This window comes from Artemia franciscana, chromosome 5, assembly GCF_032884065.1.
Source record: "Artemia franciscana chromosome 5, ASM3288406v1, whole genome shotgun sequence".
Classification (NCBI taxonomy): Eukaryota; Metazoa; Arthropoda; class Branchiopoda; order Anostraca; family Artemiidae; genus Artemia; species Artemia franciscana.
In genome coordinates, this window is record NC_088867.1 from 18,999,828 (window position 1) to 19,027,182 (window position 27,355).

The 27,355-nt window shown below is 36.9% G+C and overlaps 2 protein-coding genes across 2 annotated transcripts in view; both read right to left on the reverse strand.

Moving 5' to 3' along the window:
• The window catches only part of LOC136027058 (proton channel OtopLc-like), a 428,472-nt gene that overhangs the window by 37,122 nt on the left and 363,995 nt on the right, over positions 1 to 27,355 (reverse strand). The window lies entirely within an intron of this gene.
• Positions 1 to 27,355, reverse strand: part of LOC136027061 (uncharacterized) — a gene marked incomplete at its 3' end in the record, with an annotated part of 93,843 nt that overhangs the window by 18,741 nt on the left and 47,747 nt on the right. Inside the window, 1 exon segment of the mRNA XM_065703989.1 lies at positions 3,867 to 3,981. Coding sequence (XP_065560061.1) covers positions 3,867 to 3,981 — 115 coding nt within the window.

Below are 27,355 nucleotides of genomic sequence, written 5' to 3' on the forward strand. Positions count from 1 at the left end.
TAATAAGTTATAAAAACCACCCTACCATAAAAAAAAATAAAAAGCTGTTCACCATCTATAAAAAAATATAATTGTTAACATTTTCTGCATTATTTTTTGCCTTTGCACTTCTGACCGCTATAGCGAGTAAGTTAAGCTTTTTGTTGTAAAAAAAAAAGATCTATTTGTGACTATTTTCATGGAATGTTGAGGGGTATGTTGAACTTTGAAACTTTAATGTTGAAAAAAATCACTTTGATGTTTTGCTACATTGATGAAACTTTGAGGTTAGAAGAAAATGATGGTGAAATGGGGAATGTTGAAAAAAACCTCGACAATTATGCGTCGTAGATAGGTAGTGGGAATGGTCGTAAATTTAATCCAAAATGTGGTGAGGGTTAAAGTTCTAAGAAATATGTTGAAATTAAAATGGTATAAAAATATTCACACAGAAAATAGTAAGTTATAAAAACCATCCCGCCGTAAATATATATATATATATATATATATATATATATATATATATATATATATATATATATATATATATATATATATATATATATATATATATATATATATAAGACTGTTCGCCATCTATAAAAAAAATTATATTAAATTTTATCTGCATAATTTTTTGCTTTTGCACTTCTGACCACCGTAGCGAACGAGTTAAGCTTTTTTGAAAAAAAAAATGGTTTTGAACCATCTTTTGGGGTAATGCACTCTTTGTGACAATTTGTATAGGTCAAACCATTTAGCATGTCGCTTAACTTTATGGGATCGCTTAGTAACTATGGTAGTAATGAAGAGTAGGAAATGAAGATAAAGATATAACTTGTATATTCGTAAAATATATATTAAACATGAAATACTAGTTCTTTTGGAGGTGTAACAAGAAAAACAGAACAAAGATAGAAATGCACAGAAAAAAAAATAAAACAAAGGTTTTAAGTATAGGCAATAAAGCATTAACTAATGACTGCTTCTTTTTAAAAATAGTGTTTTAATAAACAGTGTCAACTTTGACAAAATTTCAAAAATTTACTAATAAAAATTTTATTTTCATAACAACGTAGCGTATCATTCCACTTTTTATAGTTCTATATATTTCACTTAAGTTACAGAATTCACAATTTTATAAGAAAAGTCTATTTCTGTATTTCCACAATCGCCATATCTATTTATTACACGGTCGATGTCTACCTAAATATTTTGGTGAATGTTTATAATGGCTATTCCTGTTAGTCTAGAGTCCTGTCAGTTTAGAGCTTTTCGTTAGTATTTCGTCTTCTATTCATCCTAAAATATTCGAATAAAGACCGAAATCGCCAGAAAAATATCAACTCTAGTAAAGATGCATGTTGGTATGTGCTTCAAACTAAGTATATGGGTCGAAATACTCCTTAAAAAACAAATAATTCTGTGTTTATTATTTTTGTATTTGATAGGTGTAGACTGGTGATTTAAATTCGGGTTTGAAGCTGTGGTAGATTTCTAATTTGTTTTCTTAATCTTTAGATATTAATATATTCAATTCAAATTTTAAATCTCAGTATGTCTATTGAGCACAAAAATAAAAATTTTAAATTTGACTCAGATGTAGCATTGAGTAAGAGAAATACCCTGTAAAAGTTTAGATTTATAAACAACTAATCTTGGAAAAATGATTCGATGGCATGTATAGAGGATTTTATATATAGAGAATTTATGGACAAATATATGGAACCCCTATACAAAAACATAACTATATTTTGTGACTGGTTTGTATTGAGAAGGTGAGAAATTATAAAGTAATATTGTAGTTGCATTCCGTTTCTGTGGTTAACTCAAGTTGTGTGAATTTCCCTTTTTTATCAACATTTTATTAGTAAATGCTTGAAAAAAAAATCGACGCCATTCCACTGATTCAAACTGAGAATTCAGAGACTCATCTATTCCAGCTAAATAAAAAGAAATAAACGTATAATTATCTTTCCTTCTTTTATAAACAATTTTTCGAAAATCTATTCTTCGTAAATCTATTCTTCCACCTTTAAAGGAGTATTTCAACTCATGTACTTAGTTTTAAGTGTATACTTATACGAACCTTTATTAAAGTTCTAAAGAGTTTGGCCTTTATTTTAATGTTTTAGGATGAACAGAGGAGGTGATAATGCAGAGCTTTAATTCGATGAAAATAGGCAGTGAAGTGGCCACCATTTGCTCACCAAAATCCAAAACCTAAATTGATAATTTTTGCATTTCTCATACATTTACTTTTTATTATACAAATCCCCTAAAAAAAAATAATGGTGTAAACACCACCCTGCTTTGCAAAAAGAGCAAACCCAAAAAACCGAAACAAACAGCCAAAAAAAGGTAATAATATCAATTTATTCACCTCAATGCCATAGCAAGACTCGAAGACAAATTTTTGACAGTAAAAAGAAGTGAATATTTTGCTTTTCAACCCCGTTGTGACAGCACAATCCGGAAATAGCGCTTTGACAGCCTAAAGAAGTTAGGATTTTAAATTTCCCCTCCTTGTTATTATGAAATGAAGATTTTTGTCTCCCATTTGGCTTTTGTAGTAATACGGACAGATTCCTTTGATTAATCTTTAATTAAATCGTTTTTTTTTTCTAACAGAGACCGCATAGTAAATGTAACAGAGACTGCACAAAGTAACTGAAACCTTGTTTCAAACTTATTTGCAAAACGAAACAGTCTTAATAATTTAAAACTGATTAAAAACTCAACTATTAAAACCATTTACAAAAACAATAACCTTCGCCTTAACCCAAACTAGAACAAGCGGTCCCAACCATAAATCCCCCACTACATCAGGGGGCATCCCTCTCACCCCCTGGATCCGCCACTGGCAGCAATGAGTGGCAACAAAGTTGCTAGTTGTGCAGTCCATTAAATTGTACCATTTTCGTAAATTCATCCTTTATCATATTTCCATTTATCCTTAGCCAGCAGGTACTGTACTTTTCACTGGGTAGCAGTTTTAAAAGATTTATATCCATAGCAAATTCTCATAGCGTGAAGGCTAACGTTGCAACTCATTAACAACAGTGACGTAACCAAAACTTTGATTTAGGCAAGTGGATTCCACCACAGAAAATCTCAATATAACCATCACATAATCCCAAAGTCTAAAATTTAAAAAAAATGTTTTGATTTTTGAAAGAGGAATGTTCCCCCTTGTCCAGCCGGACCCTAAATTCCCTGCTGAACATTTCATTAACAATCGTGTGTAGTCACATGGGCTTTTGTTTTTGGCAAAAGGTATTTTTGTAAGTTACAGAAAAGGAAAACAAAAATATTATTTTATTTTCTCCCATGATATAGGCTTGCTAAGAACGCAAGCCTAGAAAGTCTCAAATTTCACTAGAGAGTTCCGAACATTGCCTGAAGAAACTTCCAGCGTCCCCCATATGCACAAAAACGCTACAAGCCATAAATGGACACAGATTCAACCCCAAGGGGCAAGGGTGGTTAAAAATTCAAGCCGCTATTTTTTGTGTTTCCAGTGGGCCTCTCAAACCTATCTCAGAGGGAAGGGGATTCCTATTATACCTCTGAGGATTACCCCGAGGAATTAGGATTAGGAGCATGAAAGAGAGGCATTTTCAGTCAATAATTCTTTATCAGTTTTGAACAGGACTACCGACATTGGCGCGTGGATTCCTACCAGAAATGTTCCACTTTGTGTGCCGATAGGCTGCAGGCTGCAATACCAATGTACTAACCTGTATTACTCCTAAGTCAAACATTTACTGATTTGATGTTGACAGTTATTGGTTCAAAACGAAGAAAAAAAAAACTTAGATCAAAAAGAGCTAATAAGAAAAATAAATTTCTGAGCTATTGACAAAGAAAGTGTCGGTTAAACAAACCTCAAAAAACGACGTCGGTATGTCATCAGAAATCACTTCTGTTAAAGGCAAAACCAATCCGATTATCAAAAGAACTTTTCCATAAATTGCAGACAAAGTCATCAGCCACGCATCACTGAAAACATGAGATATATTTCTGCTTATTCAAATAAGAACTCAATGCCCACTAGTTAAATGAAAAATTAACATATAATATGCAAAAATTATTGACTGTGCAAATTGTGTATTCATTAAACATTACTTTGAATTCTAAGAGGATCTTTTCCGTTATACCTAAGCTTGATCCGTTATATTTCTAAAATGATGGAATTCAATTTAAAGAACTGAATTTAAAGAAGAAAGCTAAGGAACAAAGAAAAAAGAATAAAGAAAACACAAGTCTTTTGTCTTTACGAGTCTACAGTGTGGATACAACAAATAAACTAGTTTTTTGATTTGTAACTGCTACAATAAAACATTGGATAATGGTAGAGTTGCAATATAAAAAAAAAACATACAAGAGAAACATACAAAGTCAACGAAAATATAGGATAAGACGATATTTAGTGAGGAGAAAACATGTATGATCTAAATCTGGGTTTTCTATACCGTAATTTTCATAATCATGATTCGCAGAAACTTTAAATTTACAAAATATGGCACCAACAAAAGTGACTAAAGTGAAGATTATCTTGTACTCGCTGCTAAAGCTATTCTTCAGTAGCTTTTCGAACCACGAACGAAAGTATGCTGTCTAATTTCTTACATTTTTCACAAGGGGGAAATTTTTCTCGGCTTTTAATTATCTTTACTTTTAATAAATGTCACTGTACTTTTTTTAAATTTTTTGAGTGTTTTTCCTATATTTAAGTTTTTCCTAATATTTTCTAGTTTCTAGGGTAAACAGCCTTCACGCTATGTACGCAATTTTTATGCTAAGTGGCTAAAATCTGTTACGCTAGATTAACACTAGACTAGCGTAAAAATTCATGAAATAAACAAAATTAATGTCTAAAATCATTACAGTCCCAACAAGCAAATAATTCGAAAATTAAAACGCGGCATGGAGATGTAAATTCAAGCTCTGATCAAAGTTTTCGAATTTATTTTCAAAACTTATAAATTGCTACTCCAGAAAGTCCATTTCATTGCTACTATTGACCTACTATCGACGTAACATTAAAATTCTAAGTGGATCCTGAGTATACTGAGTACTGCCTACTATGAAGAAAATTTGCTCCGTAGGACTACATAACATAACGCAAAGTCGTAAGTTATGCTATTGTGAAAGGTTCTTCGGCAGGGCTGCCACCTATAGCTCAAAAGTGTTATTTTAGCACTATTTCATCATGTGTAGCACTGTAGCACATGCTACATCGAATATGACCTCTTATATGACCAAATTAAAAATATAGACATACAAAATGCAATTACATGATGTGTCTCATATCAAAATATATGTCTGAAATTTTTTTTCTGAAATTTTTTTTTGCATGACAATAATCTGAATACATTGAAATAGGGATATGCGTGCGCGTGTATATTTTCCCATTCAGCGCTCTGATCAGGTTAGGATACATTTTCATTCTTTTTTATCAAAAAAGTTACCTAAAAACTAATCTAAGTACATTTAAACGGTGCTATAGTCAAATAAAGATTTCACTGTAGCACCGACAATCACTGTGTAGCACGAAAATTTGGGCGATTATAGCACTTTAAGAACTGACTGTGGTGGCAACCCTGTTTTACAGCGCAGTATCAAAAAACATTAACTATAAATACCTGCTAATCTAAACATGAATTCTTTCAATTCTTCATTATTTAAATAATTCATGCGATTCAAATTTTCAGACTATTTATGAGAGTTAGGATCTAAGTTATAGCGCCTCTGTCTAAGCATAATACAATAGTGTTAAGACAATATTTCAGTCATCTTTGCTATTACATTAATAGCCATTAAGAGAAAAACCAACGAAGAAAAATCTTCCCTACAAGGACTGCCGAACAATACTCCCCAACTGTTTTATTAATTGTATATATTTTTGGATTTGGTCGGCACGCCATAGCGAAAGATATATATTCAAATTTGCATAAAATACCAATATTAATGAAAAGAACATCAATAACAACCCAATCTTTCACAGGCGTGCAAGAAGACTTCGTGCGTCTAGCATTGTCAAACGCATTGGTACCAATTGACGAAAATGAATCTGGAAAGAGGGTATTTATTTTTTGAAGGAAACTTTGTTGTTGTTTTTTAACGCCAAAAAATATGTTTTTCAATGAAGATACCAATAAAAACAATTTTCAGAATTTAGGCGTGGAATCTAGTGAGTAATTCAGACAGGAGAATCGATAAATTTACAGAAAATTCATGCAGAATCATGAGGAATAAAAAAAAAATATTCCTACAATTTTCCAGATTCAAGGGATAAATCTACTACCCTCCCCGCTACTTTATAGAGATTGCAACTTCCCCAGCTTGGGTTTTATGAGCCAGTGATTATACGATTTTGAAACAAAGGTTGAAGCAGATAAATCAACGGAAAGTTTGGATAACAGTGAGGTCGGGAGTAGTAGTAAGGGTGTATACAGTACGAAGGTCCTGTCAATTTTTATTGATGAATTGCCTACTTAATATTATCAATAGACAGAGGTTGATTCGTGGCATTGTTTCGTATTATTTGAAATTTGCATATAGGAGAAGATTTACGTTATCTCATGATACCCCACATCGTCGCAATATGTAGATAGCTAATTTTCGCTGCGTGCCCAATTTATGTTATCAATAGTTTTCGTGAAAGTTAACTGTCTTTTGAGTTCCCAAAGAATTCAAGAGTGGTTATGGGGGATGTGCAAGAGTAACATTTCTAGAAAAGCTAGTGCTCAAAGATAACGCAAACTTAAAATCAATAGTAAATGATGAGGGCAAGCTTCTTGCTGGTACCTCTGGTAACACATTAGTGGTTGATAAATCGTGTCATTGTCGTTGTAATATTAACATTCCAAAGAAATCAAGAAGACAGGCATACTGCTGTAGCAGTTTCACAAGCCATATTTTGAAAATACCTGGAAGTGTCTTAGAAATGACTATGGGTACCAAAGGGTGTTTTTTAGATCAAGTCATAGTGTGGCACAGTGGCGTGAATTGGGTTGATGTACCATGTTTAGATGTGGCTGGCAAAACACACAAAACACTGGATTTAAAGAACGATTTTTAACAAGAAAATATCTGGAAAATGTCTTAGAAATGATGAGTGGTGCCAGTGGGTGCCATAGGTGCAGTCACAGCGTAACACGGCAGTGTGCATTGACATAGTGTATCATGGAGGGTTGATCTGCAAAAACACGAACCACTGGATTTAATACATGAATTTTGACAAGACAATTGTTTATCTTGACTTTGTTTGAAAGCGGGCACCTCTGGATTTTTATTTTTTAGAAGAAAGGGGCACTTGCGATTACCTGCGATTATTAACGCAGAGAGGTTCTCCTTGCCCGGTGAAATGAATGTGTATTAGCCACACCCCGTGCCGAAGATAAGCATAGACGCTATATCTAAAGAATTAAAAGGATATTTGGAGCAGCTGCATTTTGATGAAAGCGGGCCCCGAGTGATAATTGGTTTTAGTACATAAAGGGGCCCTTGTGTGTAATTTTCACTCTATGGCTTTTTAACGTGATTAAAAAGGCAGAGCGGTATTAACTGGTATCAATATGTCAGTGACGAAAGAACACTTCGACCACCGTATGGATGAGCTGCAACAACTAATTTCAAAACTTCAGACTGAGAATAAAGTGTTAAGAGCAGAAAACAAACTGCTAAAGACTGAGCTGATTCATGGCAAGGCCACTGCTCTACGGTCGGAAATGTACGCTAGAAGAAATAACATTCTGATACACGGTGTTGAGGCTCCACAAGGAACTGAAAACCTGAAAAATACCGTAGTGACATTCCTCCAGTCTAAGCTAGGAATTACAAATGCCGACCAGCTACGTATGGGTACCATGTATCGCATTTCTAAAAAAACGACTCCCTCTGAATCTTCAGCCGTTCCGAATCTGCGACGTAATACACAAAAACAAAAAGTTGTTGAGCCGATTTTCGTTAGCCTTGGTAACAATGACCGCTCAGCCATAATGAAGGAGTGTGGAAAGCTGAAAAAGACAGGTTTCAGCATGTCAACAGACTTACCAGCTGAGCTCGGTAAAACAAGAAAAGAATTACTAGCACTCGGGTACAAGCTGAAAACTTCGAAATCAGCAGCTGAAAAGGTTGTAGAAACGCGGGTGGTCCAACGAGGAATAAGACTGTGGTTGGATGTAAAAAAGTCCCGAAGTTCTGATTGGTCAAAATTTTCAGAAGAGTGCTTTGATCCATTTACAGTGAGAATAACGGCACAACCTGAAGATCCAGACTCGAATTCTCAAAGATTTTAGAGTTCAGTTTTGTGTGGTTATAATAGCAAAAGCGGGTAAGAATGTCATTGATCAATAAGTTGTTTCCGCTTGCCTAAGTGATTGATGCGTTTTCCAAAAATGTCTCATTTTCCTTTTTTTTTCCTGTGTTTTGTAGTTATTCATGTTTGTTTGCGTTAGTTTACTATTGCAGTTTGGAAGAAATTCATTCGGGTGTGTACTTTTCTCACGGCTCTTCACTTCGCTTCAAGATACGACCGCACTCCTCCGAAAGATTTAGGTAAGTTTTGAGTTCCCACTCTTTGTCCCCGGGGTGCAATGCCTTGCCGATAGCTCAGAATAAGTTAGAACAGTTAGAAAAATCTTTTTTGAATTTGGAAGAAATTTTTGATAGAGTAATAAGTAATGAAACAGATTATTCTTTGTTTATTAGTAGTAAGTTTCCTCGAACTAATTATACTCAAATAATAAATATGGCCCAAGGATGCTCCAAATGTCAGCTCAGTGTAATTCAACTGAACTGTCAAGGATTATGTTCATCACTGACAGATGTAATGACTATGTGTCGGCAAGTACAGCCTGATGTTCTTGGACTTTGCGAAATTCCTGACGAGACAGAATCACAGCCTATGAGATATCCCCGGGTACTCATCAAATTTTATACATAGAAAAGATACGAGACGAGGAGGATTGGCAATCTACACAAAGAGTGAATACCCAGTTCATATAAATAACCAACTGACTCGGAACGTGGAGGGTGTATTTGAATAACTTTTTCTTGAAATGCTAAATTGGATATCATTGGAGAAATTTACCGATCCCCATCAGGCTCTGTTTCTTCTTTTATGGATATATTACAGGACACACTCCAGCTGCTGGAGAAACAGAATCATGATATGGTCTTTATGGGCGATTTCAATATCAACCTGTCCCATCCCCTTACAAGTAGCGCCAAAGACCTCCTCACGCTCATGTCTGGATCTACCCTCTATCTGTCAATCACCATCCCAACAAGAGTTACGGAAAATACTCATTCTCTAATAGACAATATTTTCTCGACTTTATCTCCACTCTCAGCTTCAGTCATCGTCAGTGATATGTCGGATCATTTCCCCCTATTCACCATCTTCGAGACATCAAAAGTAGCAATATCATTTTCGAGAATAAGAGAAGGCGTACCGATTATTGACCTACGTGAAGAAAATTTAAGGTCATTAAATGATGAACTGGAGAAAATTACATGGGATAGTGTTCTGGAAAAATAAGATTTGAACGAAGGTTTCGAAGCATTCCATAATACGTTTACAACTTTATACAAAGCACATTGTTTTAAAGAAAAAGCAACTAAACATGGGAGAAAAAATACACCAATTTATCCGTGGGCTACTGAGAGTTTACTCAGATGTATTAATAAGAAGAACAAGCTTTGGGCTAATTACCGTAACCGACCAAGTATAGCTAGCCTAGAAATCTATGAATCGTATAAGAAATGCCTCCAATCAATTCTCAGAAAGGCCAAAAGAGAATATTTTAATACAAAACTAGCTGAAAGTGGTAAGGATGGAAGGAAAGTTTGGAAAATAATTAATTCACTGTTACGACCCAACGACCAAAAACCTGAACTACCCTCCAAAATTACTGTTGATGGGAAAACCTTTACTGAGCAAACCGAAGTTGCGAAAGCACTTTGCACTTTCTTCGCCCGCATTGGAGAGAAAACGATGAACATAGTAATATCCCAAGCAAAATCCTATAAGGATTTTCTAGGTCCAGCGTGTGTTAAGTCAATGGCAGTCATTCCCGTAACTTCCCTCGACGTCTCAATGATTGTCAAAAACTTGAGAGGTACATCTGTGTCCGGATTCGACCGCGTTCACACGAAAGTGTTGAAAGCAGTGTTGCCGTCTGTATTACAACCGTTAACACATTTGATAAACCTCTCATTGCGGAAGGGAGCTTTTCCATCACTCCTCAAGAAAGCACGAATAGTACCTCTCCATAAAGGTGGCCCTCAAGATGACCCATCTAACTTTCGACCCATCTCAATTCTCTCGGTATTTTCCAAGGTCTTCAAAAAACCTATGAAGAATCAACTTTACTCTTTTCTCGAAGCGAAGGGATTCCTCAACCAACGACAATTTGGATTCAGACCGGGACATTCAACTGAAGATGCGCTGACGTCACTGAGCTTATTTATCAACAAAGCTCTTGACCTGGGACTTTTAACAGCTGCTATTTTACTTGATATCAAAAAAGCATTCGACAGTATGGATCATGGAATTCTACTAGGTAAACTAGAACAAATCGGCGTTAGAGGAGAGGCACTGAAATGGTTCCAGTCCTACCTTAGCAATCGGCACATGTACATAGGAGAAGATCCGTTGAACGATATCGTGGTAAATTTCGGTGTGCCACAGGGGTCGATCCTAGGTCCACTGTTATTTCTTATTCATGTGAATGACCTAAGTCGTGTCCTGAACCCAAATTTCAGGACCTCACGGTGCTGCAAACTCTGCTGCGGTGAAGACACTTCAAATAATGACAATGACTCTAGTGAGCTGCTGGCATTCGCCGACGATACTACAATGGCCTCCTGTGACTCTGGCATGACGTCACTCCAGAGAAAACTAGAGATTGTCTTAGAAGAAACTTACGTCTGGATGGATGCAAATCGATTTGTAATAAATGCCGACAAATCGTGTGTGCTATTCTTTTCAAGAATTGGAACTATTCATCCAGATATAACTGGAATTACAACTTCTAGAGGAACGATCAGGCGGCCAGAAACGGGTTTTGCGAGGTATCTAGGTGTACTCCTGGACGAAAACCTCTAGACTAAAACCTAAAACCTTTCTAGACCATATCCAGGCTGTGGAGCTGAAACTCTCGCAATCTTGGCATTATCAGCAAACTGAAGCACGCGTTTCCTCAAAAAACCTTCGTCTACTTTACAACGGACTTCTGAAACCTCACCTGCAGTATTGTGCCATAATTTGGCAGTCAACCTTCAAATCACACCTGAAGAGACTTGACTCAATCCACAAGCGTGCATTGAAAATTATTGGAAATGTAGAAGACTATCTGTCCCTTGGTTCCCTTTACCGTCAGTCGTCCTCAGTTTTTGTTTTTAAATTTTTATCCGGTTTACTTCCATCTCCCTTCCACAAACTGTTTCGGTTGATATCTGAACAACATAATCGAAACACGCGCTCTGCCTTTGACCTTCAAGTGAGACGAACTCCTACAGTACGTTCAGATTTTTCCCCGGATATAGCATGTGCTAAAGTGTGGAACATGCTTCCAAAAGAGCTGAGATGTAGGAGCTCCCTTGGGTCTTTCAAAAATAATTTAAATAAATATTTAGTTAATGGTCAATAAGTGAAAGATAAAAAAAGAAAGATAAATTAAATTAGATGAAGCTTAGATTTTTTAGTATATTCAGGTGAGGTGGTTGTACGTCTGGGGAGGCAGGGAGGAACCCTATTACTAAGATTAAAAAAAATATATAATGAGGAGGCGTATGGTTTTGTCGAAGAGTGAAGTGGGAGCTGTACTGCGTGTTAGTGAAGAATCTTTTATGTTTATGGGTCTCAACGTGAGTTTTTTCACAGAGCAGTGTACTTTAAGTTTAGTTATTTCCTTTTTTTAATTGAACCCGATTGAACCTTGAACCTTGAAACCTAACAATACCTGGAAAATGACTTAAGATTAATGGGGGGGGATGCTAGAGGGTGCCAGAGATTCAGTCATAGTGTGGCATGGTGGCATAAATTCAGATAGTGTATCACTTTGAGTTAGTTTTGCAAAAACACGAACCATTTGATCTAAATCATAATTTTGTAGGAAAATGTGCGAAAATGCCTTTAGAATGATAAAGGGTGCCAGAAGGTGCCGTTTACAATCCATGGTGTGACAAGCTGATATGAATAGCTTGGACTAACATATTCTACAGCTTGAAGTTAAGGTGGGAGGTGTTAAAATATTTTTTCGGCGGAAGGGACTGAAATCAGAAAACTCACTCAAGAAACGAGGCATTTTCGTTAAGATCTCTCGGATATACTTCTCAATATGGTTTTATATTAACCTCTAATAACCCCCCCCTCTAACATTGCATGCTAGGGCGGGATGGCCAAATATTGCCATGGTGGCGTTAATATACATACTCTTGGCTCAAAGAAACGTTGCATTTTCATTAGAACCTCTGAGAAATAACCAAATACAAAATTTGTCTCTTTTTTCGTTTGCATATTTCATTTTTGAAAATGTGATTTTGCTAGTATCAACATATAAATTAATGGAATGCAACAGGCAGGCGCATCCAATAGAGCGATAGAAACGAGGTATTTTTATTTAGACCTCTCAGAAATACCTCTTAATATGGGTTAAGTTTACTTCTAATGACAACCCACCTCCCTCTGGAATTGCATTCAAGGGCAGGCTAGCAATATATTGTCACGGTGGCGTTAATATACATACTCTTAGCTCAAAGAAACGTGGCATTTTCATTAAAACTTCTCAGAAACATCTCTTAATACGGCTTAAATTTCCCTCTAATAACAACCCTCCATTCCTCCCCCTGACATTGGTTGCTAGGGGTTCCCACCTTTGTTTAATTCATGGTTTTCTTTACTTGTAATTTATCTTTTATGAGCTCTTTTCACGTTTCGTTTTTCGGTTTGCTGAGTTTTAACTGTTTTTTCTGTTATATTATAACGTTTGATTTTACAACGTTTTTCTATTAATAAAATTCGTATGTAGAATGAAAAGCCTTCAATCTTTTGATTTCTTGTTTCAGGATAACACTACAATACATAATCATTTACGAAATGAAAAATTTAACCCCATTGCTATGTAACTTAACCTGTCTAGGTTACGTTAGAACATTAATAGAATGTAGGAAAGCAGACGTATCAAATATAGAAAAAATCAATTGCTTTGCTGGATAGGTACACGTTTCGGAGACAATGGTTAGGAAACGCGCAAAACATAGATTTTTCGAAACTTTTTGCACTAATAAGTATTTCCCGAATAATAAAAATAGAATGGCTTGTTCGTCCAGATGTCCAAGGTATAGTTCCATTGAGGGGAAGCCCCTTTCGACTCCTAATGTAGACAAAAATCTTCAGAAACTAAAGGTCCCCTGAGAAAAAAAGAAAAACACACTGAAAGAAAAAGAAATCTCTTAAAATATTATGTAACATCCCACGTGTGCGTTGTGCTCAATTACAAGCGGGGATCCCACCACGGTCCCCTGAAGTCTAGCATGTAACGCGAGATTGCGTTATCCGAAACATAAGTAAACATTTCCCTATTAAATATCAACCAAAAAAAAATTGAAATGTCTTGAAAAACGTCTTGTCGATGAAATTGGTTGCTAGGAGCCCCCAATGGGATTGGATAATAGGACCCACCAGTGAAATTGGATGCTAGGGCCCTTGGTGGCTAGGTTAGGGGCCTGATAAAATTGGATAAAACGTTTTTCTCACCTTGCCTTCGAAAGTTTTTTAAGAATCAGAGAAAGTATTGTGTTAGAACTAAAGAAATCAAGAAGAAAAAGTTTTGAAGAAAAATGTCTTAAGAATGTCTTAAAATATCTAGAAACCTCTTGAAGATAAAAATGTCATAAAAAAACTTCTCGAAATGTCTTAAAAACCTCTTGAAGGAAAAATATCTTAAAAAACGTCTTGAAAAAAATGTCTTGATAAAACCCCCACCCCCCCGCTTGACTAGTGGACTCTAACATTCCCTACTATGTAACAGCCAAAAGTAAACGAATCCTAATACGAACAACCAAAAGTAAACAAGCACTCTTATGCAACAGCTTTTTTCCTGGCTCTCTAACAAGTCTTATTACGTAACATCCAAAAGTGAACAAACCCTATTACGTAACAGCTTTTTCCTGTCCCTCAAACAAGTCGTATTACCTAATACGCAGAAGTAAACATTCCCTATGACGTAACAGACAACTGCGTCGCGAAAAAAACATTCCCTATGATGTAACAGACACCTGCATCTCTTAGAAAATTAATAACACCTGCGTCTTGAGGGGGTCGCCGTTCAGCTTAAATCATTAAAGGGAGAAAGGAGTAATGTGTATGTCATTTTAAAAGCCTTATGGCAATACTGCTTTTAACCCAGGTTACATACCCTCAAGTTAACTTTTACCCTTTTAATTAGGTTGGTTTAGGTTATGTTGGGCCGTCAACTTAACTTAGGATGCTGGTTGAGACATCTAGGTACCTTGTTTCTCAAGATTGGAACCTATGTTTCTTAAAACGATCTAACAATGGTATTAAAATCAGGTTTATTTTATGTGTATAATTCTAAAACACACATGGTCCACAAGTTACTCGAGATATACACTTAGGTATAGGACACCAATTGAAGCATGAAGGTAACGAATTTTTCAAAACTGTAACTAAAGTTTCTTACAACAATCTACCAATAGTTATAAAATCACACATATTCTAAGTTTAAGTCTTTCAAAGAAAAGTAAAGAGCTCCATTAAGCCAAGAATGAGCAAGAATAAAGTCAAATAATCTTAAAGCGTGAAACTACCACAAATCACTATCAATGAATGAGTTCCTTGATAAAGTCCCGAATAGTGTTAGTCATATCGTGATGGGGTATTTTAATTTTAATTTATTGGATCTATCTATTCAAAATGGTGATTTCTTATATTTTATGATAGCAAAAGATTTATATCCACTCTTCAATATTCCAACGAGAATCACGAGTCAATCTGCAACGATTACTGACAATGTATTTGTTCGTTTTAATTGATTTGAATCGAAGTTCTTACGATGTAATCATGTTTCCTGGATCTGATCATCTTCCACTCTCAGCTAAGATTGGTTGTAGTGTTAAACGAGTAAAACAAATTGGCTGACAAAAAAAGAAAACCTCCTAAAATTTTCAGAGGAAGTGAGTGTAATAGACTGAAGTCAATTGTTTGAAAAGAAAGAATGTCCTACAAAAGCTCTGGATTGTTTGATGGAAGTCATTAGCCCTATTTATGAAAGGGTGTGTCCAGTAAAAGTTTTTAAATCAAAGAAACTTGTTCCCCGTAAGCCATGGATAACAGAGGAGATAATTGACCAAATAGAATTAAGAAATTGGCTCTATGAAACATATTTGGATTCCAAAAGTGATGAGTCTTTTATTTTATTTGCAAAGCAAAGAAATCTGGTGAATAAACTGAGCAGAAAAGCACTGTCTGATTATTATGGAAATAAGTTGGAGGAAAATAAAGTTAATATGAGGGAAGCGTGGAATATTTTAAATGAGATCATGGGCAATAAGGGGAAAAAGACCACGGCAGACATTAATTTTGAAGAGTGTAACCGTGGTGATTCAACTTAAATTGTAAATAAGTTTACTATTTTTTTTTTCTCGAATGTTAGCTTCGAGGTGCAATCTAGTGTCAGCAATAAATATAATGAAAGCAACAGAAATACTATTAATGAAGTCCGCGGTGAAACATTAAACATGGAATTTCAGCCGTGCACGAGTGAAGCAGTGGGTTAATTTCAGAAGTTATGTTAATGAGCATGATACAAGATGATATTTGGAAGTGAATATTGAAAATAGTGTAAGATATGGTTTTACTTTGAGGCATTTTGGCCCTACTGTATGGAATTCGCCTCCTGTGAGCATTAAGACGGTTGAGCACTTCCCACTGTTTAAAAAAAGATTAAAAGAGTATTTATTGGGATTTTTTTTTGGGGGGGGGGGGATTGAGTGGGTTATAGGGCTAGAGGGACGAGCGGGTTGAAGGGGTTGGGGTGGATCGAGTTGTAATTGAATAGTGGTTGTTACCCTGGGGGTGTTTGAGAGAAGGTGATTGCCTTTTTTCCTTTTTTTATTATTATTTTAATTAGTCTAGGATTCCTCTAGGAATATCTATGTAGGTTTTTATTATTATTAATTTAGGATGCCTTTAGGAATATTTATGCAGTTAATCGCTACGCGTTAGCAAAATTTAAATTTTTTCCTTGCTTAGTGATCTATATCTGTAATAGTTTGTATTTTTTGTTTCGTATGTAAATAAAAGTCAAAAAGGTCAAGTCAATGTCTATATCTTTTCCTGCAACTCCATCTCGGTTTAGCACATTCTCAAAATGTTCTGCCCGTCCCTCTATAACTCTTTCCCTATCACTAATTGTGGCAACGTTCCTATCTTTAACTGGAACAAGTCCGTATTTACTACACCCTCTCGATTTATTCAAATGCCAGTGCAATATTTTATTATTATGCCGTCTAGCTGCATCTTCCAGATCCTCAGCAAATTTTCTAGATTTAGTAGTGTTGACATTCATTTTGTGTTCTTGAGTGACATTAACATTTTTTGTTTTATTCCAATTTGTGAATTGTTCTCCCTCCTATACCATGCAAAGAAAAAATAAGTTTACTTTACTAAAAACCAGTTCAAATAAAAATATTTTTAGTTGAATATCTTGCCAAGATCACTTTCAACGTCCAATTGACCTGTTCTATCAACTTACAAGGTTTAATTGACCTTTGAGGCGGCTAATTGATGAAACAATCGCTAAAATACTGTGCAAAAATAACTCAGGTCGGAATCATCAAGAATAATAACGACAGGATTGATATTCACTCACCTTTGTCAAAATGCTTAAACTTTATTCTTTTTTCAAAAATTTAAAATTATTACAAACGGTGATTCTCTATTTTGACAAAAGATTACAACAATTTAAAAACCTTAAAAAATAAAACCAAGAGTTTGAAGCTTAATAGAAATTGTTGTCAGAAATTGGACTTGCTTTAATAATCGAATATCTTTGAAAACATATAGTAGTTGTAGTAGTATTAATTTATTATCCAAAAAAAAAAAAAGACAAACTCAATCGGTAGCACACGAAAAGCGTCGCTTATTAGGGTGTGCTACTAACATAAAAAGAACAAAAAATTGAAGAAAAAACAAAGAACAAAAACAAAATAAGTTAATCTATAATAAGCAGTATGAAAAGACAATAAATTGCGTAAAGAGCAAAAAATTGCTAGTTGCAAAAAATATTTGTATATATTTTAACAAGGGATTACAACAATCAACAAGAGCTAAGAGCTCATTAAGAGCTCATATGGCACTTTTGACGAGGCGAGAAGAGCTAAGAGCCAAGAGATCATATGGTATGAGCTCTAACAAAATTCTATGAATCAATAGATTGATTTAAAAAGGAAAATAAGAGGCTTAATGCCGGTCAGGATTTAAAATAAGAGCTCTGAGTCACGATGTCCTTCTAAATATCAAAATTCATTAAGATCCGATCACCCACTCGTAAGTTATAAATACCTAATTTTTTCTAATTTTTCCTCTCCCTTTAGCCCCCCAGATGGTCGAATCTGGGAAAACGACTTTATCAAGTCAAATTGTGCAGCTCCCTGACACGCCTATCAATTTTCATCGTCCTAGCACGTCCAGAAGCACCAAACTCACCAAATCACTGAACCCCTCCCCCCAACTCCCCCAAAGAGAGCGAATCCAGTACGATTCTGTCAATCACGTATCAAGGACATTTGTTTATTCTATCCACCAAGCTTCATCCCGATTCCTACACTCCAAGTGTTTTTCCAAGATTTCCCCCTCCAACTCCCCCCAATGTCGAACGATCTGGTCGGGATTTGAAATAAGAGCTCTTAGACATGAATTCTTTCTAAAAATCAAATTTCATTAAGATCCGATCATCTATTCGTAAGATAAAAATACCCCAATTTTCACGTTTTCCAAGAATTCCAGTTTCCCCCTCCAACTCCCCCCAACGTCACAGGATTTTGTCGGAATTTAAACTAAGAAATTTAAAGCACAAGATCCTTCTAAATATTAAATTTCATTAAGATCTGGTCACCCTTTCGTACGTTACAAATACCTTAATTTTCAAAATTACCCCCCCTCCAATTCCACCAAAGAGAGCAGATCCGGTCCGGTTATGTCAGTCACGTATCTTAGACAGGTTTTTATTCTTCCCATCCAGTTCCATCCTGATCTCACCGCTTTAAGTATTTTCTAAGATTTCCGCCCCCCCTCCCAATTACGCTTGATCCGGTTGAGATTTAAAATAAGAGATCTGAGTTACGAGGTCCTTCTAAATATGAAGTTTCATAAAGATCCGATCACTCCTTGGTAAGTTAAAAATACGTCATTTTTTCTTATTTTTCAGAATTAACCCCCCCCCCCCAATAGACCGGATCCGTTCCAATTATGTAAATCACGTATGTAAGACTTCTGCTTATTTTTCCCACCAAGTTTCATCCCGATCCCTCCAATATAAGCGTTTTCCATGATTTTAGGTTCCCCACCCCAAACTTCCTCCGACGTCACCAGATCCAGTCAGGATTTAAAATAAGAGCTTTGAGACACGATATCCTTCTAAATATCAAATTTCATTGAGATCCGATAACCCGTTCGTAAGTTAAAAATACCTCATTTTTTCTAATTTTTCATAATTAACCCCTCCCCCAACTACCCCAAAGAGAGCGGATCCGTTCCGGTTATGTCAATCATGTAGCTAGGACTCGTGATTTTTTTTCCACCAAGTTTCATCCCGATCCCTCCACTCTAAGTGTTTTTCAAGTTTTAGGTTTCCCCCTCCCAACTCCTCCCCCAATGTCACCAGATCTGGTCGGGTTTAAAATAAGAGCTCTGAGCCACGAAATCCTTCTAAACATCAAGTTTCATTGAGATCCGATCACCTGTTCGTAAGTTGTTTTTCTAATTTTCCAGAAATAACCCCCCCCCCCCCCAACTATCCCAAAGAGAGCGGATCCGTTCCGTTTATGTCAATCATGTATCTAGCACTTGTGTTTATTTTTCCCACCAAGTTTCATCCCGATCCCTCCACTCTAAGTGTTTTCCAAGTTTTAGGTTTCCCCCTCCCAACTCCCCCCCCCCAATGTCACCAGATCCGGTCGGGATTTAAAATAAGAGCTCTAAGACACGATATCCTTCTAAACATCAAATTTCATTGAGATCCGATCACCCGTTCGTAAGTTAAAAATACCTCATTTTTTCTAATTTTTCAGAATCCCCCCCCCAACTATCCCAAAGAGAGCGGATCCGTTCCGATTATGTCAAACATGTATCTGGGACTTGTGCTTATTTTTCCCATCAAGTTTCATCCCGATCCCTCCACTCTAAGTGTTTTCCAAGATTTTAGGTTTCCCCCCTCCAACTCCCCTCCAATGTCATCAGATCCGGTCGGGATTTAAAATAAGAGCTCTGAGACACAATATCATTCCAAACATCAAATTTCATTAAGATCCCATCACCCATTCATAAGTTAAAAATACTTCATTTTTTCTATTTTTTCCGAATTAACCGGCCCCCCACTCCCCCCCCCCAGATGGTCAAATTGGGAAAACAACTATTTCTAATTTAAGCTGGTCCTGTCCCGGATACGCCTGCCAAATTTCATCGTCCTAGCTTACCTGGAAGTGCCTAAAGTAGCAAAACCGGGACCGACAGACAGACAGACCGACAGACCGACAGACAGACCTACAGACAGACCAACAGAATTGGCGATTGCTATATGTCACTTGGTTAATACCAAGTGCCATAAAAACCTTAAAAAAGAAAACGAAAAGTTTGAATTGTAGTAGATATCGTTGTTAGAAATCGGACTTGCTTTAATAATTAAATACCTTTGAAGAAGACAAGCGACAATGAGAATCCATATATAGAAGCCTGCCGCGTGCCGAGTGTCGGGGCCATGCGCCTGATAATTGCAACACTTTGTATTCATCTTAACAAGAGATTAAAGCGATTTAAAAACCTTAAAAAAGAAAACGAAAAGTTTGAAGCATAGTAGATATCGTTGTTAGAAATCGGACTTGCTTTAATAATGAAATACCTTTGAAAAGACCGCAATATGAAAAGACACCAAATTGTCTCAAATTGTCTGCGGTTAGAAGAAAAGCGACAATAAGAATCCATATGTTGAAGCCTGCCGCGCGCCAAGTGCCGGGGCCAGGTGGCTGGTAATTGCAAAAATATTTGTATTTGTTTTAACAAGAGATCAAAACAATTTAACAAGAGCTAAGAGCTCATATGGCACTTGTGACGAGGCCGGACGAGCAGAGAGCCAAGAGCTCATATGGTATGAGCTCTAGCGAAATTCTAAGAACCAATAGATTGATTTAAAAGGAACATCGGAGGCTTAATGCCGGTCAGAATTTAAAATAAGAGCTGTGAGTCACGATCTCCTTCTAAATATCAAAATTCATCAAGATCCGATCACCCACTCGTAAGTTATAAATACCTCATTTTTTCAATTTTTCTCTCCGTGCATCCCCCCAGATGGTCTAATCGGGAAAAACGACTTTATCAAGTGAATTTGTGCAGCTCCCGGACACGCCTTCCGATTTCCATCGTCCTAGCACGTCCAGAAGCACCAAACTCGCCAAAGCACTGAACCCCACCCCCTAACTCCCCCAAAGAGAGTGGATCCAGTACGGTTACATCAATCACGTATCTACGACATTTGCTTATTCTACCCACCAAGTTTCATCCCGATTTCTCTACTCTAAGCGTTTTCCAAGATTTCCGGTCTCCCACTCCATTTCTCCCCAATGTCAACAGATCTGGACGGGATTTGAAATAAGAGCTCTACTACATGAGCGTAGGTTTCTACTACTCTAAGCGTTTTCCAAGATTTCTGTTTCCCCCCTCCAGCTCCTCCCTGGATCGGATTCGAATTGAAAATGGAGCATCTGAGACATAAGATCCTTCTATGTATCAAATTTCATTAAGATCCGATTACCCATTCGTGAGATAAATATACCTCAATTTTCCCGTTTTCCAAGAATTCCGGTTTCCCCCTCCAACTCCCCCCAATGTCTCTGGATCTGGTCGAAATTTAAAATAAGAGCTCTAAAGCACAAGATCCTTCTAAATATCAAATTTCGTTAAGGTCTGATCACCTGTTCGTAAGTTACAAATACCTCATTTTTCTAATTTTTCGAATTACTCCCTCCCCCTCCCCTCAACTCCAGAAAAGAGGGCGGATCCAGTCCGGTTATGTCAGTCACGTATCATGGACATGTTTTTATTCCTCCACCAAATTTCATCCTGATCTCTCCGCTTTAAGTGTTTTCGAAAATTTCAGCCCCCCCCCCCCCCCCAATCACGCTGGATCCGGTCGGGATTTGAAATGAGAGATCTGAGTTACGAGGTCCTTCTAAATATGAAACTTCATTAAGATACGATCACACCTTCGTAAGTTAAAAATACCTCATTATTCCTAATTCTTTAGAATTAGCCCTCCCAAATAGAGCGGATCTGTTCCGGTTCTGTCAATCACGTATATAGGACTTCTGCTTATTTTTCCCACCAAGTTTCATCCCACCCCCTCCACTATAAGCGTTTTCCAAAATTTTATGTCCCCCCCAACCTCCCCCTTATGTCACCGGATCCAGAGCGGATCCATTCCAGTTATGCCATTCACGTATCCTGGACTTGTTTTTATTCTTCCCATCAAGTTCCATCCTGATCTCGCCGCTTCAAGTGTTTCCAGGATTGCCGCCCCCCCCCCAACTTCACCCTTAATGACTCTGGATCCGGTCAGGATTTAGAGTAAGAGATCTGAGTTACGAGGTCCTTCTAAATATGAAATTTCATTAAGATCCGATCACTTCTTCGTAATTAAAAATACCTCATTTTTTCTAATTTTTCAGAATTAACAAACCCCCCCCCCAGCTCCCCCAAATAGAGTAGATCCGTTCCGGTTATGTCAATTACGGATCTAAGACGTCTGCTTATTTTCCCACCAAGGTTCATCCCGATCCCTCCACTCTAAGCGGTTTCCAAGATTTTAGGTTCCCCCCTCCAACTCCCCCAATGTCTCCAGATCTGGTCGGGATCCTTCCAAACATCAAATTTCATTAAGATCCCACCACCCGTTCGTAAGTTAAAAATACTTCATTTTTTCTATTTTTCCGAATTAACCGGTCCCCAATCCCTCCCAGATGGTCAAATCAGGAAAACTACTATTTCTAATTTAATCTGGTCCGGTCCCTGATACGCCTAGGACCTGAATCCAGGTCCTAGCTTACCTGGAAGTGCCTAAAGTAGCAAAACCGGGACAGACCGACAGAATTTGCGATCGCTATATGTCACTTGGTTAGTACCAAGTGCCATGAAAACCTTAGCATAGAGAAACAAAAGTTTAAAGCTTAGTAGATATTGTTGTTAGAAATCGTACTTGCTTATATAATCAAATATCTTTGAAAAGTATTTGAAAAGTCTGCGGTTAGAAGACAAGCGACAATGTGAATCCATATATAGACGCCTGCCGCATGCCGGGCCTGGCGGTGAAGCCACAGGCTCCCGGTACTAAATATATATATATATATATATATATATATATATATATATATATATATATATATATATATATATATATATATATATATATATATATATATATATATATATACCTCTTAGTATCTACAACGCTTGTAAGAACGAATGCATATGTGATAGAATGCATTCGCAGCGATAGGTGAACGATAAATTCTTATAGCCGAGTCACTGCAAAATCCACGTAAATCATGATGAGCGATTCAGGCTCGTTTTTTAACACACAAAATAATGACCTGAAAAAGTAAGGTTGTCTATCATAAAAATACTTCATTACCATTATCTGGTAGCCGCTACATTATTTATCATGATGAGACGTTGGGCATGAACAGGAATTTTACAAAGAAATTGCAGGGTGGGAAGAGATTATGTTTCATGATAGGCTAGTAATTAATCATTTTGGAGCGATAGATTCGCCAATTGATGTAGAAACCATCGTGGTGGAAAACGTAATCAAATCCAGCTCAATCCTAATTCGAAGAAAGAAATCAGGGCATTCAGAAGGATTAAGATTTATTAGAAAAAGGGAAATTTGACTGTTTCAGAGGGAGGGTTGACAGTCTACTACATCATTATTGCTATATGATTGAAAAAAAGAGTATTGACTGTATTCATTAAAACATCTTTATTTGATATGTTTTTGAATTCAAAGTAGTCTCCTTTTGTAGAATATGATAATATAGCCATTTTAAATCACTATTAATGAACAAAGTGGCGATAATAGATAGGAGGCTCTTCCTGCCTTGATCAAAACCCAGAAGAGTCAGAAACAAGAAGTTAATTTCTAGAGCGAGCAAGACGAAATGATTTTCTCACTTTAAAAGAAAAAAACCCACCAATAACCATACGTCCCATAAGTTAATTTTATAATCAATGAATTCACAGGCTAAAGATAGACAAGTTGATCATATTTAGTTTATTATAACAAAGAACTTCAGTAATTCAAAATTTCGAGTATTTTTTTTATTCAACATAATTCGAGTTTTTATCTGGGGATCTTAAAAGTGCCAACCTCTTAGAAATATCTTAATAGGAATGCAGAAAATGGACTTTTTATAAGGAAATCAGGCTAAAAGTTTTTGAAGAGAATTCAATCAAGGTGTTAGTAAATAAAAACCGAGGGTCACCCACTTTCCACCGCCTGGTGTACATCCTGGAGCCCCATACGTTCTATAGATTTTTGCAACACCTGGCACAATCCCTTGATTGCTTGGCATAGTTCCATCCCACTTGGCACACGACACGTGATGCACGTGATTTCTGGAAGTCGATACCTCCTCAACAAAACTTTCAAGTCCTTCCTGAGGCATCCAATTTTTACATATACGTTCATGGTCGTAGCCAGAATTCTATTCCATCCGGTATCTACTTAATTTTAAGAGAACCAGTGCATATATGGTACCAGGTTTTACAAAGGGGTGGAGGTTTCGGGAGTCTGAGTCTTGGGAACATGAATCCACTATTTGGAGAATTCAGATTGGAAGCTAAATTCTGGAAAAGTATTGAAATTTCCAAAGAAAAAAAAACATGGAACAGACAAAAACCCAGAGGGGAATCTGATTCTTGCTCTAAAAACAAACATTGTTTTTGTGTTAATTCTTTTGTTTTTCATTCAATTCACACTTTTCCGTGTGACTGATTCTGCTTTCCGACCGTAATTAAACTTTTCATACCAGTCTGAAATGAAGCTCTTCAACATTTTCTAGGACAATAATTCTAACCTATCCTTTACAGAAAAAAATACCATAAAAAGAAGAATAATAACATTTGCTAGACGGATTTTATCTACGAAATCTCTGCAACCTAACACCCTGCAATCATGTTCAATAAATGCGATTTTTTTCTACATAAAAGCCCTTAAACCTATCACTCCCTTTTTATATTTACGACTAACATCCGTTTTTCCTACTGTTCCGAGAAAGATATTGAATTTCTAACATGTTCAAGGATTTCCCTTGGAGATTCTTTTCCATTTTTGAAACGCTCAGAAGGGTGTGGGAGCAGAAAATAGATGTTACGCATGCCTAAGTATATGACACTTTGACATGAGAGCGTTCATTTTTCCCTTTCCCTTTCTAAAGCATGGAAAAATCAGTGGTACTGCAGCAATAAATGTTCCCTTTAGGAAACCTTCAAGGGAAACTATTCTAATTAAATCCTCTAACCAACCTATAGAAATTAATAAATAAAATAAAACACTTGTTTGCGCAAAAGACAAAGAATAGCATGTTACATTGTTTTTACCAAATAGTTCGTGGAGAAAAAAAGCATTAATCTCATTTTGACCTTTATTATGCTTGCAACCTGAATCCACCCACAAAAATTAGTATTTATTGATTTATTATTACCACAACGCAAAAAGGTTTCGCTTGTCACCCATAAATACAAAATATACAATACAATAAAGCATTTGGAGTACAATGGTCAAAAATCCACTTTTCTGGTTTTGAGCTCCTGCTAGGGAAAAATTCAGATCCCACGATCTAACAGTCAGTCTGTTTCCTCATATGATCTAAATAATTACGGTTTATGGCCTATACACGTTCCTGCAAACAAGCGGGATATAGAGAATTACCATCCTAGGGTTGGTCAAAAAGATCCTCCAATTGAAAACTTGGACCTAAAACCCAAAAATAGAGCGCACAAAGAGGATCAGTGCACCAACATCACTTCGCAATCCTCCAAATATGCACACTTAAATGTCTTGTGCCCCTCTCCACACATGATCATCCCGGGATTACTTAGGAAATGGTCCTAAATGATTAGACGCGAATAATCCCGTACCATTAAGATCACTAAAGACACTGAGCGTATGTTTCACAAGCGGTAATCCGAAACTCGATATTTGATAAACTCTTTGGATAGGTGATGTGGCGAAAAATTTAAGACTACCGCCCCCGTGGATGGATCACCTATAGAGCCCGTCAAAAATACGACAAGGACATTCAACACTCTGCCAGGTTTTGTTGAGCTTTGATAGCTACTTCAATAGATGGCCTGATTACAATAGCTTATGTCCTTTCCCCCATTCTTATATCCTCCAAAGTGGTCGGATAGGGTTATAATTCCAAAGACTTATTTGTAAGGAACCACTTCTTAGTCCCCACCCTGTTCGATCGAGATAAGATGACAAGGCTTTAGGAATGCCCTTCCCAATGAGAAGTCACATTGGGCTTAGACCCAACTAATGCATAGCCAAAGTACAAGCTTTTATTTCACATCAGGTCTGGTTGACGCCTGACAGCCCCTTCCAGTAAAAGTGCAAATGACAAGATTTCGAAAAATCTAGCCCCACCCTTGCGCTTATTGGTCAGATCTCATCTGGACTTGTTTCAGTATACTCCAGGGTCCAAGCTGTATCTGCTTAAGAAATGATGTCTTAATTGCTGAGTCCTGATACAGCATAAGCTAATTCGAAACTCGATAACATGATCCTTCCAATCTGCAAAATTTCAAAAATAAGTTAGATCCTGATTTATTGCAAAACTACCCAAGTCGAAGTTGCGGAATTTTAGCGAGGAGCTGCGAAAACAGTCTAAATCCTGACGCAGTACAAAAAGGGCTGATTTCTAGTTCGGTGCAAAAATGAGCTAAGTTCTAATCCGGTACAAAGCAAACTAAATAAAAATTGTGCAATTTTGGTGACATGGTGAAAACCATGTCGATAAAAACGAGCCATGTTCTGACTCGGTGTGAAAACGAGGTAATCCGAAACTGCACTTGGTCTTCTTTTTTAAGACTTCTTCGCAGCAGACAAATGATGGGCGTATCGCAGGTGTAGGTTTCTCAATTTCCAATCTACACTTCTATTTCCAATCTACATGATTGGACAAACAAGAAAGGCCCATGGCCTCAACAAAAAAAAACACCACCGCCTGCTTTCCGGCATAAAAGTAGGCATGCAACATCTTCTTGAAACCGTAACAGGGCAAGATACTTTTAAATACAGTGCTTTTCAATCTATGAGGCTGGAGGCCAAAATTGAGTCCATGGCCCCCTTCAATATAATCTCCCCTCCTTGCCATCAAAGTTATCGCAGGAAGGTAGCGGAGTTTATTTGATCGACTTGAAACATTTTTGGGCATATATCTTGGGTCAATAGGACAAAGAATGAGGATTTAAACTGGAGTACGCACCTTCTACGGCTTTTCCATGAAATGGTTGAGATCTCTTTAAAAATTGTGGGATAAAAATATTGAACAAAGGGGCCAAATTGAGCCAAACATCACTTTCGAGATCACCTACTTATGTACAAAAGAGCCTGGATCCGCTCGAAAATTGGTCGGCGTATAGCCACAGGCAAGAATACTTCTTCAAGAAATTTTAGGTAGCCGGCTTTTTTCGACCAAGGTGCTAAAAGGCTTCAAAGTTTCAAAAGTCGGGAAAACTAAAGGCTACGAAACTTCGAAAGCCTAATAGGTCCTGGTCTGTTATAGTCATTAAGGAAACTTTTCTGGCCCATAAGTATTCGTCTATCAAATTTCAAACAAATCTAAGCACTTTTTATTCTCGGACTCCTCGACAAGCCATCACATAAATTCCGTATCTTAAGCAATCAATCCTAAGCGATAAGACCAATAAAATCAATACTAGCCCGACAGCTCCACTGACTCACATCTTGGCCCAAAGCCGTCCCACGGTAGCCTGTGGGCATCCCTGTAATTCGACTTTCTATTGACTGTACTGTAATATTGGAGATGTAGAGTGCCCACGACT